The sequence below is a fragment of the Tachyglossus aculeatus genome, chromosome Y4 (genome assembly GCF_015852505.1).
Source record: "Tachyglossus aculeatus isolate mTacAcu1 chromosome Y4, mTacAcu1.pri, whole genome shotgun sequence".
NCBI classification, from domain to species: Eukaryota; Metazoa; Chordata; class Mammalia; order Monotremata; family Tachyglossidae; genus Tachyglossus; species Tachyglossus aculeatus.
Genome location: NC_052096.1, coordinates 1,726,031 through 1,739,879, shown reverse-complemented (window position 1 = coordinate 1,739,879; position 13,849 = coordinate 1,726,031). Strand labels below are relative to the sequence as shown.

The following is a 13,849-nucleotide window of genomic DNA, read 5'->3' as shown; positions in this document are numbered from 1 at the left end:
CTCATCTGTAAAATGGGGATTAAGACTGTGGGCCACCAGTGGGACAACTTGATCACCTTGTAACCTACCCAGCGCTTAGAACAGTGCTTTGCACATAGTAAGCGCTTAATAAATGTCATTACTATTATTATTATTATCTGGGCCTCAGTTCCCTCATCTGGAAAATGGGGATGAAGATTGTGAGTCCCCACGTGGGACAACCTGGTCACCTTGGATCCCCCCAGAGCTTAGAACAGTGCTTTGCACATAGTAAGTGCTTAATAAATGTTATTATTATTATTATTTATTATTCTCTGGGCCTCAGTTCCCTCATCTGGAAAATGGGGATGAAGATTGTGAGCCCCACGTGGGACAATCTGGTCACCTTGGATCCCCCCAGGGCTTAGAACAGTGCTTTGCACATAGTAAGCGCTTAATAAATATTATTATTATTATTATTATTCTCTGGGCCTCAGTTCCCTCATCTGGAAAATGGGGATGATGAAGACTGTAAGCCCCACGTGGGACAACCTGATCACCTTGGACCCCCCCAGCGCTTAGAACAGTGATTTGCACATAGTGACTGCTTAACAAATTTATTATTAATTATTATTATTATTATTATTATTATTATTATTGTTATTCCGTGAGGAGGCGGGAAACCCCCCTCGCCTCACGACTCCCGCGCTTCCGCGCCGCGGGGTCGTCCGACGGCCGGGAGCGTTTGGACCAATAGGGAAGCCGGAGCGGGGTCACGTGCGGAGGGCCCCGGCCAATCGGAAGCGCGCGGGAGGGCGGGTGCCTAGGGAACGCTTGGTCGCTTGCGCTGGGGGGGGCGGGTCACGTGGCGGGGGAGGGGGCGGGGCTACGTCCCGCCTGCCAATCAGAGGGAGGAGGGAGGGCGGGGCTTTAGGGGAGCGGAGGGCGTCAGCTGACCCGGCGGACAGTCTTCCATCCTGGAGCCGGGGGTCAGAGGTCATTCATTCAATTGTATTTATTGAGCGCTGACTGTGTGCAGGGCACTGTACTAAGCGCTCGGGAAGTCCAAGTCGGCACCATCATCATCATCCGTCGTATGTATTGAGCGCTTACTGTGTGCAGAGCACTGGACTAAGCGCTTGGGAAGTCCAAGTCGGCCACATCATCATCATCGATCGTATTTATTGAGCAATTACTGTGTGCAGAGCACTGGACTAAGCGCTCGGGAAGTCCAAGTCGGCACCATCATCATCATCGATCGTATGTATTGAGCTTTTACTGTGTGCAGGGCACTGGACTAAGCGCTCGGGAAGTCCAAGTCGGCCACATCAGCATCATTGATTGTATTTATTGAGCGCTTACTGTGTGCAGGGCACTGGACTAAGCGCTTGGGAAGTCCAAGTCGGCAACGTCATCATCATCCATCGTATTTCCTAAGCGCTTATTGTGTGCAGGGCACTGGACTGAGCGCTTGGGAAGTCCAAGTCGGCAGCATCATCATCATCGATCGTATTTATTGAGCGCTTACTGTGTGCAGGGCACTGGACTAAGTGCTTGGGAAGTCCAAGTCGGCAACGTCGTCATCATCATCCATCGTATTTCCTGAGCGCTTACTGTGTGCAGGGCACTGGACTGAGCGCTTGGGAAGTCCAAGTGGGCAGCAGCATCATCATCGATCGTATTTATTGAGCGCTTACTGTGTGCAGGGCACTGGACTGAGCGCTTGGGAAGTCCAAGTCGGCCACATCATCATCATCGAACCTATTTATTGAGCGCTTACTGTGTGCAGAGCACTGGACTAAGCGCTTGGGAAGTTCAAGTTGGCAACATAGAGAGACGGGCGGGCTCACGGAGGAATGGCTCGGTCTATGGGCCAGCGGGAGCCGGGGCCACGGCCCGGAGTTTTCCTGCTCCTCCCACCCCTGTTCCTGCTGCTGGCATCCGCAGTTGAGGACGCCGCCCAGGTGAGCCCCCCGCCCCGGGAAGAGAGCCCCCCACCCTTGGGTCCCCCCGCCCCCCGGACCTCTCGGGGGTCCACCGGGCCCTCCAGCTGCCTGTCCCGGGCAGGTGCAGCCCCTCGTGACCCTGGAGCAGCTCCTGTGGGTGAGCGGGAAGCAGATCGGCGCCATCGACACCTTCCGCATCCCCCTGATCGCCGCCACCCCCCGGGGGACCCTCCTGGCCTTTGCCGAGGCCCGGAAGATGTCCGCGTCCGACGAGGGGGCCAAGTTCATCGCCTCCCGACGCTCGGTGGACGGAGGTGGGACGGGATTCCAAGATTTTGCAGATGAGGTCACCGAGGCCCAGAGAAGTGAAGTGACCTGCCTAAAGTCACACAGCTGACAACTGGACTACTTCTAGACTGTGAGCCCGTTGTTGGGTAGGGACCGTCTCCATCTGTTGCCAACTTGGACTTCCCAAGCGCTTAGTACAGTGCTGTGCACACTGTAATAATAATGGTGGTATTTGTTAAGCGCTTACTATGTGCAGAGCACTGTTCTAAGCGCTGGGGAGGCTACAAGGTGATCGGGTTGTCCCTCGGGGGGGCTCACAGTCTTAATCCCCATTTTACAGATGAAGTAACTGAGGCCCGGAGAAGTGAAGTGACTTGCCCAAAGTCACACAGCTGACAAGTGGCGGAGCCGGAATTTGAATCCATGACCTTTGACTCCAAACAATAATAATGATGGCATTTATTAAGCGCTTACTATATGCAAAGCACTATTCTAAGTGCTGGGGAGGTTACAAGGTGATCGGGTTGTCCCTCGGGGGGCTCACAGTCTTAATCCCCGTTTTACAGATGAGGTCACTGAGGCCCTGAGAAGTGATGTGACTTGCCCAAAGCCACACAGCTGACAAGTGGCGGAGCTGTGGTTTGAATCCATGCTCTCTGACTCCAAATAATAATAATAATAATAATGATGGTGTTTATTAAGCGCTTACTATGTGCAAAACACTGTCCTAAGCGCTGGGGAGGTTACAAGGTGATCGGGTTGCCCCTCGGGGGGCTCACAGTCTTAATGCCCATTTTACAGATGAGGTCACTGAGGCCCGGAGAAGTTAAGTGACTTGCCCAAAGTCACACAGCTGACAAGTGGCGGAGCCGGGGTTTGAATCCATGACCTCTGACTCCAAACAATAATAATGATGGCATTTATTAAGCGCTTACTATGTGCAAAGCACTATTCTAAGTGCTGGGGAGGTTACAAGGTGATCGGGTTGTCCCTTGGGGGGCTCACAGTCTTAATCCCCATTTTACAGATGAGGTCACTGAGGCCCGGAGAAGTGAAGTGACTTGCCCAAAGTCACACAGCTGACAAGTGGCAGAGCTGGGGTTTGAATCCATGACCTCTGACTCCAAACAATAATAATGATGGCATTTATTAAGTGCTTACTATGTGCAAAGCACTGTTCTAAGCGCTGGGGAGGTTACAAGGTGATCGGGTTGCCCCTCGGGGGGCTCACAGTCTTAGTGCCCATTTTACAGATGAGGTCACTGAGGCCCGGAGAAGTTAAGTGACTTGCCCAAAGTCACACAGCTGACAAGTGGCAGAGCTGGGGTTTGGATCCATGACCTCTGACTCCAAACAATAATAATGATGGCATTTATTAAGCGCTTACTATGTGCAAAGCACTGTTCTAAGCGCTGGGGAGGTTACAAGGTGATCGGGTTGTCCCTCGGGGGGCTCACAGTCTTAATACCCATTTTACAGATGAGGTCACTGAGGCCCGGGGAAGTGAAGTGACTTGCCCAAAGCCACACAGCTGACAAGTGGCAGAGCTGGGGTTTGAATCCATGACCTCTGACTCCAAAGCCCGGGCTCTATCCACTGAGCCACGCTGCTTCTCCGTATTCATTCACGTCCGATTGAAAGAGTGAATCTCCGGGTTGGGAGGGAGGACTGACGGGCCTCAAGCCCTCTCTGCTCTCAGGCTCCACGTGGTCCCCCACGGCCTTCATCGTGGACGACGGGGAGGCGTCCGACGGGCTGAACCTGGGCGCCGTGGTGTCGGACGAGGACACGGGCGTCGTCTTCCTCCTCTTCTCCCTGTGCGCCCACCGGGCCGGCTGCCCCGTCTCCTCCACCATGCTCATCTGGAGCAAGGACGACGGGCTCAGCTGGAGCAACCCCCGCAACCTGTCCCTGGAAATCGGCACCGAGACCTTCGCCCCGGGGCCCGGCTCCGGCATCCAGGTCAGGCCGTGCCCGCCGCGGAGACGGGGCCCCGTCCCAAAGCGGGGCACGCTCAGCCCCTCCCTGGGGAAACCCACCTTCCCTTGCGGGGAACACTGAATGAATGACTATGTATATATATTTGTAATAATAATAATATTGGTATTTGTTAAGCGCTTACTATGTGCAAAGCACTGTTCTAAGCGCTGGGGGAATACAAGGAGATGAGGTTGTCCCGCGTGGGGCTCACAGTCTGCAAAATCCCCATTTTACAGATGAGGGAACTGAGGCACAGGGAAGTGAAGTGACTTGCCCAAGGTCACACAGCAGACATGTGGGGGAGGCGGGATTCGAACCCATGACCTCTGACTCCCAAGCCCGCGCTCTTTCCACTGAGCCACATATTTATTACTCTATTTTACTTGTACATATTTATTCTATTTATTTTATTTGGTTTATATGTTTGTTTTGTTGTCTGTCTCCCCCTTCTAGACTGTGAGCCCGCTGTTGGGTAGGGACCGTCTCTAGTACATATTTATTCTATTTATTTTATTTGGTTTATATGTTTGTTTTGTTGTCTGTCTCCCCCTTCTAGACTGTGAGCACGCTGTTGGGTAGGGACCGTCTCTATATGTTGCCAAAACTTGTACTTCCCAAGCGCTTACTATAGTGCTCTGCACACAGTAAGCGCTCAATAAATACGATTGAATGAATGAATATGTATATATGTTTGTACATATTTATTCTATTTATTTTATTTGGTTTATATGTTTGTTTTGTTTTCTGTCTCCCCCTTCTAGACTGTGAGCCCGCTGTTGGGTGGGGACCGTCTCTAGTACATATTTATTCTATTTATTTTATTTGGTTTATGTGTTTGTTTTGTTGTCTGTCTCCCCCTTCTAGACTGTGAGCCCGCTGTTGGGTAGGGACCGTCTCTAGTACCTATTTATTCCTATTTATTTTATTTGGTTTATATGTTTGTTTTGTTGTCTGTCTCCCCCTTCTAGACTGGGAGCCCGCTGTTGGGTAGGGACCGTCTCTAGTACATATTTATTCTATTTATTTTATTTGGTCTATATGTTTGTTTTGTTGTCTGTCTCCCCCTTCTAGACTGTGAGCCCGCTGTTGGGTAGGGACCGTCTCTAGTACATATCTATTCTATTTATTTTATTTGGTTTATATGTTTGTTTTGTTGTCTGTCTCCCCCTTCTAGACTGTGAGCCCGCTGTTGGGTGGGACCGTCTCTATATGTTGCCAAAACTTGTACTTCCCGAGCGCTTAGTACAGTGTTCTGCACACAGTAAGCGCTCAATAAATACGATTGAATGAATGAATGAATGAATGAAACCTACCTTCTCTTGGGGGGAACACCGAATGAATGAATATGTATATATGTTTGTACATTTTTATTACTCTATTTTACTTGTACATATTTATTCTATTTATTTTATTTGGTTTATATGTTTGTTTTGTTGTCTGTCTCCCCCTTCTAGACTGTGAGCCCACTGTTGGGTGGGGACCGTCTCTAGATGTTGCCAAAACTTGTACTTCCCAAGCGCTTAGTATAGTGCTGTGCACACAGTAAGCGCTCAATAAATACGATTGAATGAATGAATATGTATATATGTTTGTACATATTTATTACTCTATTTATTTTACTTGTACATATTTATTCCATTTATTTTATTTGGTTTATATGTTTGTTTTGTTGTCTGTCTCCCCCTTCTAGACCGTGAGCCCGCTGTTGGGTAGGGACCGTCTCTAGTACATATTTATTCTATTTATTTTATTTGGTTTATATGTTTGTTTTGTTGTCTGTCTCCCCCTTCTAGACTGTGAGCCCGCTGTTGGGTAGGGACCGTCTCTAGATGTTGCCAAAACTTATACTTCCCAAGCGCTTAGTACAGTGCTCTGCACACAGTAAGTGCTGAATAAATATGATTGAATGAATGAATGTGTATATATGTTTGTACATATTTATTACTCTATTTTACTTGTACATATTTATTCTATTAATTTTATTTGGTTTGTATGTTTGTTTTGTTGTCTGTCCCCCCCTTCTAGACTGTGAACCCACAGTTGGGTAGGGACCGTCTCTAGATGTTGCCAAAACTTGTACTTCCCAAGCGCTTAGTACAGTGCTCTGCACACAGTAAGCGCTCAATAAATACGATTGAATGAATGAATGAACACGTCTCAGCCAGCGGGTAGGGTGAGGGGCAACTTCAGTCAATCAATCAGTAATATATATTGAGCGCTTCCTGTGTGCAGGCCTGTCAGTCAATCGTGTTTACTGAGCGCTTACTGTGTGCGGAGCATTGGACTAAGCGCTTGGCGGAGTCCAGTATAGCAATATAGCAGACATATTCCCTTCCCACAACAAGCTAACAGTCTAGAGGGGAAGGCAGATATAAATAAGTAAATTACAGATGAGCACCAGATTAAGCGCTTGGGTGAGTATAATGGACACAATCCCTGCCCACAACAAGCTTATCATTCATTCATTCATATAATCGTATTTATTGAGCGCTTACTGTGTGCGGAGCACTGAACTAAGCGCTTGGCAGAGTCCAGTATAGCAAAATAGCAGACATATTCCCTTCCCACAACAAGTTTACAGTCTAGAGGGGAAGGCAGATATAAGTAAATTCCAGATGAGCACTGGATTAAGCGCTTGGGTGAGCACAATATAACGGACACATTCCCTGCCCACAACGAGCTTAGCATTCATTCATTCATATAATCGTATTTATTGAGCGCTTACTGTGTGCAGAGCACTGGACGAAGCGCTTGGGAAGTACAAGTTGGCAACATATAGAGACGGTACCCCGGGCTCACAGTCTAGAAGGGGGAGACAGACAGCTAACACCAAACATATTAACAAAATAAAATAAATAGAATAGTAAATACGTACAAGTAAAATAGAGTAATAAATCTGTAGAAACATATATACAGGTGCTGTGGGGAGGGGAAGGAGGCAAGGCTGGGGGGAGGAGGGGGAATGAATGAATGAGGGGTAGAGACAGACATTAATATAAAAAAATTACAGATATGAGCCCTGGGAGAGTATTATAGAGCAGAGTTGACAGACATTAATATAAAAAAATTACAGATGTGAGCCCTGGACCAGGCATTTGGGAGAGTACCATAGAGCAGAGTTGGTAGACACAAATTTTCTGGCCGCAGCGAGCTTCCGATGGGGATACCCGATGCGACTGAGGCAGGTGAGAGGCTTCGCCTCTGAGGGTGGGGGATTTCCCAAGTCTGACAAAGCTTCCAGGGCAGGAATTCCTTGTGGAAGACCTTGGGCCTTGTTGAAGGGCACCGAGTACTTCCTAAATTGGGACAGGACTGGCAGGAAGCTACTTCCCGTCGGATATGTCTTGGAGGAGCGGCCGGGGTGGAGTGCTTCCTACTGGGGACCATTCATTCAATCGTATTTATTGAGCGCTTACTGTGTGCAGAGCACTGTACTAATCAATCAATCGTATTTATTGAGCGCTTACTGTGTGCAGGGCACTGTACTAAGCGCTTGGGAAGTACAAGTTGGCAGCATATAGAGATGGTCCCTACCCAACAGCCGGCTCACAGTCTAGAAGGGGGAGACAGACGACGAAACAAAACATGTGGACAGGTGTCAAGTTGTCAGAACAAATAGAAATAAAGTTAAATGCACATCATTAACAAAATAGAATAGTAAATATGTACAAGTAATACAGAGTGATAAATCTGTACAAACATATATACAAGTGCTGTGGGGAGGGGAAGGAGGTAGGGCCTGGGGGATGGGGAGGAGGAGAGGAAAAAGGGGGCTCAGTCTGGGAGCCCCCTTATCTGGGAAAGGGAGAGTGAGCCCCAAGTGGGACATGGATTGTGCTTCACACAGTGCTCTGCACACAGTAAGTGCTCAATAAATACGAGTGAATGAATGATGAGCTTGTACCTATCATAGTGCTTACTACAGTGAATTAGCACAGTGTAGTAGATAGAGCACGGGCCTGCGGCTCTGCCACATTTCCTGTGTGATCTTGAGCAAGGCACCTCACTTCTCCGTGCCTGTTACTTCATCTGGAAAATGACGATCGAGACTGAGCCTCACGTGGGACAGGGAGTGTGTTCAACCCCATTTGCTTGAGTCCACCCCAGTGCTTAGTAAGCACTTAACAAATACCGCATAGGAAGTGCTGAAATTCTGTTCCCGCTCCTCAAAAAAAAGTTTCATGACAGTGCTCTGCACATAGGAATGCTCGGTTAATACCACTGATCTGTAGTTGTAGGGTGAGGAGGGGGGGTGAGGCCCAAGTGCTCAAGGCCCCCCTCTGACCCATCTCAGTCAGCGATGTTTGTCGAGCCCCAGGCTAAGTGAGCGGGACAGCCCCGTCCGCTAGTTGCTCCGAGGTGACAGTGTCCTCTCCCCGGCGCAGAAGCGGCACGAGCCGCAGCGGGGCCGCCTCATCGTGTGCGGCCACGGCACCCTGGACCGCGACGGCGTCTTCTGCCTCCTCAGCGACGACCACGGGGCCTCCTGGCGTTACGGGGCCGCCCTCCGCGGCCTCCCCTTCGGCCAGCCCAAGCGCGACGGCGACTTCAGCCCGGACGAGTGTCAGGTCTGAGGCCTTCCCCTTCTCCCCCGGTCTTCTCCCCTCCCGGCTCCTTCCTCCCGTCCCCTCACGGTGCCCTCCTCTGCGCGCCCCCCCCCCGCCCCCCCCAGCCCTACGAGCTGCCCGACGGCTCGGTGGTGATCAACGCTCGGAACCAGAATAACTACCACTGCCGCTGCCGCATCGTCCTGCGCAGCTACGACGCCTGCGACACCCTGCGGCCCCGGGACGTGACCTTCGACCCCGAGCTGGTGGACCCCGTGGTGGCGGCCGGGGCCGTGGCCACCCGCTCCGGCCTGGTCTTCTTCTCCAACCCGGCCCACCCCGAGCAACGTGAGTTTGGGGGCGGAGGGGAGAGGGGGCGGGGAGCGGGGGCGCAACGCGACCGCCCCGCCGTGTGTCCCGCAGGGGTGAATCTGACCCTGCGCTGGAGCCTCAGCAACGGTACCTCGTGGGGGAAGGAGACGGTCCAGCTGTGGCCCGGCCCCAGCGGCTACTCCTCCCTGGCCACCCTGGAGGCCACCGACTCGTGGGGAGAGCGGGCCCCCCAGCTCTACGTCCTGTACGAGAAGGGCCGCAGCCGCTACACGGAGGCCATCTCTCTGGTCAAGGTCAGCGTCTACGGGACCTTGTGAGAGTGGCCGAGGGGGGAAGGACCGCGTGCCCCCCTGCCGCCTTGAGACTCAACCCTCCACTGGAGGTCCATTGCACAGGCTGCTACGGCTCAGGCGGCCCTTCCTTTCCCCACCCGGCTCCCGGAAAGCCCTTCCCTTTGGCTGATCTATAGACCTTTCTTCTTCCCCTTAGCCCAATTTGATGGATCACGTTTGCACAGATCTGTTCCTAAATGAAGTCCCTCCTCAGGGTGAGGCCCTTTCCTGCTGCTCCCTCTGCCCCACCACCCTGTGGGATGGGGGGAGCCTCTTTATCAGTAAATTGGATCTCTGCTGTGGGGCCTTCTCTGCCATTCCCTTCCTCCACCTCAGGTTATCAATCTCTTCTAGGTGTGGTCCCAACCCCTGCCCTTCAGGAGGCTCGGACGGGGGCAGAGGGAGGGTCCCGGCCCCTTGGTATTTATTTTGCCGAGTTCTACTGCCCCAACCCTTCCCACCTTTAACCCCAGTTCTAAGAATCATTAATGTGAGACTCCAAGCTTTTAAGGTTGCTTTAGTTTATTACAGCCCTTCCCTGCCCGGGGCCCCAGCAGGCCAGAAACAGCATGTGATGTCAGGCACCCGCTGGCCCGCAGCCTTGACTTTTGTTTTCCCCTGAAGTCCTCCTGAGTCTCCACCTCACTTCCTTGACCTTCACAGGGAAGGGGCCAGCCCTGAGAAGGAAAAAATAGCTAATTGAAAAATGGCTTGCTCTCTGCCCAGATCTGGTCACTTCCACGATTCCATCCAGTCTGCGACTAAATACGGAAGCTTGGGATGAGGAGCAGTTAGTCGGTGGAAGGGGGGCTTGACCTCTCCAATCACTAGCAGCTCAGCCTTTTTTTTAAAAAATCCAGTGCTTAGGAGAGGCAAGGTGCTGTCGGGAGATAATAAAGGGGTGGTGGTCCCAAGCTAGGAGAACGGTGGCAGGCCCAGGAGAAATGAAACAAGATGTTTAATACACAGAAAATAAAGTTGGGTACGGGGGCTAAAGGGAGGGAGTGGGTGGGTGTCCCAGAGAGGGTCAGGTGGTTTGAGGGGGTCCTTCAGAGCTCAGCTCAGAGACTCTAGTCCGAATCAATCATCATTCCTGCCCTGGGAAGCCCACTGTCACCAATGGTTATTAAGCACGGAGGTGGAGGCATTCCCATATAAGAGCAGGCAGACCCTTCCCGTGCCCAGAACAAAGCAATGCTCACCTAGAGTTCCAGATCCACCTCAAACGCTGGTTTCTCCCACTTCCTGGAAGGAAGAGAGAGTCACGACAGATTTCCTTCTCCCCGAAACCCAAAAGACACCCCCAGTCCCAGCAACTGAAGTGGGTCAGCATTCAAGTAGGGATTCAGAAACCCTAGTCTGAACTGAACGTCATTCCCAGCACAGGATCCGGGGGTGAGGAGAACTTGCCTGTATGCTGAAGGATGTTGCTCTCAGGACGGGCAGAATAATAATGCTGTTTGTTAAGCGTTTACTACGAGCCAAGCGCTGTACTGGGCGCTAGGGCAGATAGAAGGAATGCGGTTCAGTCGGTCTCTGTCCCAACCGCTGCTCATGAGACAGGGATCGCAACTTCATTTCATAAGAAAACTGGGGTACAGGAGGCAAGTGGCGGAGCTGAGATAGGAACCCAGGTCCTCTGATCCCAGACCCCCGCTCTTTCCACTAGGCCATGGTGCCAGAAACCAAGAAGGCCGAGCCCCCCGGGTGCCTGGGAGTCTCAGAATGGGTCAGAGGTTTGTGTCCTCAGGGAAGGTGGTCAGAGACTCTAGTCTGAAGGACTCATCACCCCCACCCTGCTCCCCAGACCCACCCTCAATGAGGGAGTCTCCCCCCAAATGTGGGTCAGTGATTAGATACAGCCCCAGAAGCTTCCACAGGAAAGGGTGGCGATTAGTCAATGGTCCTTACTGAGTACTTTCTGTGTGCAGGACGTGAAACTAAATCTGCGATCAGATTATAAACTTGTGACTGGGAAACGCGTCTACCGACCCTGTTATGTTGTTCTCTGCCGAACGCTTAGTATAGTTCTGAACACAGCGAGCGCTCAAAAATACCAGATTTTTTTTTCTTAACGGTATTTGTTAGGTGCTCACTATGTGCCAGGGACTGTACTAAGTCCTGGGGCAGATGGAAATGAATCAGGTTGGGCACAGCCCAAGAGGGGGCTCCGGTTTTAATCCCCAGTTTTTAGATGAGGTAACTGGCACGGAAGTGAAGTGACTTGTCCAAGGTCACACAGCAAACAAGGGTCAGAGCCAGGATGAGTACCAAGGTCCGTGCTCTACCCAGTAGACTACGTTGCTTAGAAGAGTACCTGGCACACAATAAGCGTGTAATAATAATAATAATATTAGCATTTATTAAGCGCTTACTATGTGCAAAGCACTGTTCTAAGCACTGGGGAGATTACAAGGTGATCACGTTGTCCCACGGGGGGCTCACAGTCTTAATCCCCATTTTACAGATGAGGTAACTGAGGAACAGAGAATAATGATAACATTTACTAAGCGCTTACTATGTGCAAAGCACTGTTCTAAGCGCTGGGGAGGTTACAAGGTGATCGGGTTGCCCCACGGGGGGCTCAGTCAATCTCCATTTTACAGATGAGGTAACTGAGGAACAGAAAATAATGATAGCATTTATTAAGCGCTTACTATGTGCAAAGCACTAAGCGCTGGGGAGATTACAAAGTGATCAGGTTGTCCCACAGGGGGGCTCACAGTCTTAATCCCCATTTTACAGATGAGGTAACTGAGGAACAGAGAATAATGATAGCATTTACTAAGCACTTACTATTTGCAAAGCACTGTTCTAAGCGCTGGGGAGGTTACAAGGTGATCAGGTTGTCCCACGGGGGGCTCACAGTCTTAATCCCCATTTCCACGCTGGGAAGCAGCGTGGCTCAGTGGAAAGAGCACGGGCTTTGGAGTCAGAGGCTGTGGGTTCAAATCCCAGCTCCGCCACTTGTCAGCTGGGTGACTTCACTTCTCTGGGCCTCAGTTCCCTCACCTGTAAAATGGGGATGAAGCCTGTGAGCCCCTCGTGGGACAACCTGATCACCTTGTATCTACCCCAGTGCTTAGAACAGTCCTTTGCACATAGTAAGCGCTTAATAAATGCCATCATTATTATTCTCTGTTCCTGTTACTTTTACTTATTATTTTACTTGTACATATCTATTCTATTTATTTTATTTTGTTAGTATGTTTGGTTTTGTTCTCTGTCTCCCCCTTTTAGACTGTGAGCCCACTGTTGGGAAGGGACTGTCTATGTTGCCAACTTGGACTTCCCAAGCGCTTAGTACGGTGCTCTGCACAGAGTAAGCGCTCAATAAATACGATTGATTGATTGGTACCTCATCTGTAAAATGGGGATTAAGACTGTGAGCCCCCTGTGGGACAACCTGATCACCTTGTAACCTCCCCAGCGCTTAGAACAGTGCTTTGCACATAGTAAGTGCTTAACAAATACCATAGTTATTATTATTAGTAGTAGTAGTAAGCGCTTAACAAATACCATAGTTGTTATTAGTAGGAGTGGTAAGCGCTTAGCAAATACCAACACTATTATTATTACAGAAGAGAGAACTGAGGAACAGAGAAGTGACTTGCCCAGAGTCACACAGCTGGCAATTGCCACTAAGGGACTTAATGCTTAATATTAATGCTAATTAATTAATAATAATTAATCATTAATATTAATGCTTATGCTTAATATTAGTACTTAATACTTACCCAGATGCTTTCGCGTGGTCCGGTTTCTTTCTCTCCCTGTTTAAAGGATAGACAGGGGGTGAAAGGGGGGGGGGGGGTGTCCAGGCCCATCCCCTCCCCCACCCCGGGGTCGGGGGGGGGGGGGGTCAGTGCGCTGCGGTGGTGACGTCATCGGGACGCTCAGTTTCGGGGGGCTCATCATCCCCCTCCCCCCCCCCAAAAGGGCCCCACGCGGGCAGGGGGAGGGGCGGGGGTCACTCACCGGCCCCACGGCGGGGTCCGTCCTCACCGTCATCAGGCACCTACTACGTGCCCAGCACTGTGCTAAGCGCCCCAGCGCTCTGCACAGGGTAAGCGCTCAATAAATACGACTGAATGAATGAATGAGCCCGCCCAAAGGGGGCGGTTCCCCCTACGACCGGGCCTCGTTTGGCCCTAGGCCCAATCATTCATTCACTCGTATTTATTGAACGCTTACCGCGTGCAGAGCACTGTACTAAGCGCTTGGGAAGTGCAAGCCGAGCCACAATGAGCCCGCTGTTGGGTTGGGACCACCTCTGTAGTCATTCATAAGCGCTTAGTACAGCGCTCTGCACATAGTAAGCGCTCAATAAATGCGATTGATGGTGATTCATTCAATCAATCATATTTATCGAGCGCTTACTGTGTGCAGAGCGCTGCACTAAGCGCTTGGGAAGCCGACTTGTCCTTCCCAAGCGCTTAGTACAGCGCTCTGCACACAGTAAGCG

The 13,849-nt window shown here is 50.9% G+C and overlaps 1 protein-coding gene, 1 long non-coding RNA gene and 1 other non-coding gene across 3 annotated transcripts; 1 reads left to right on the top strand and 2 right to left on the bottom strand.

Moving 5' to 3' along the window:
- Positions 1-1,731: 1,731 nt before the first annotated feature.
- NEU1 (neuraminidase 1) lies at positions 1,732-9,687 on the top strand. Its single transcript, XM_038768731.1, has 6 exons — positions 1,732-1,922; positions 2,026-2,218; positions 3,892-4,154; positions 8,558-8,740; positions 8,845-9,067; positions 9,143-9,687. The coding sequence occupies exons 1-6, from the start codon at positions 1,815-1,817 to the stop codon at positions 9,367-9,369; spliced, it is 1,197 nt and encodes a 398-aa protein (XP_038624659.1). The 5' UTR covers positions 1,732-1,814; the 3' UTR covers positions 9,370-9,687.
- A 194-nt stretch (positions 9,688-9,881) lies between these two features.
- On the bottom strand, positions 9,882-13,607 carry LOC119947170. The gene is made up of 4 exons (XR_005456477.1): positions 13,363-13,607; positions 13,122-13,157; positions 10,587-10,629; positions 9,882-10,061 (listed from the first exon to the last, which is right to left on the bottom strand). It is a non-coding gene; the product is annotated as an uncharacterized LOC119947170 (long non-coding RNA).
- LOC119947418 lies at positions 13,245-13,306 on the bottom strand. Its single transcript, XR_005456492.1, has one exon. It is a non-coding gene; the product is annotated as a small nucleolar RNA SNORD48 (small nucleolar RNA).
- Positions 13,608-13,849: the final 242 nt, after the last annotated feature.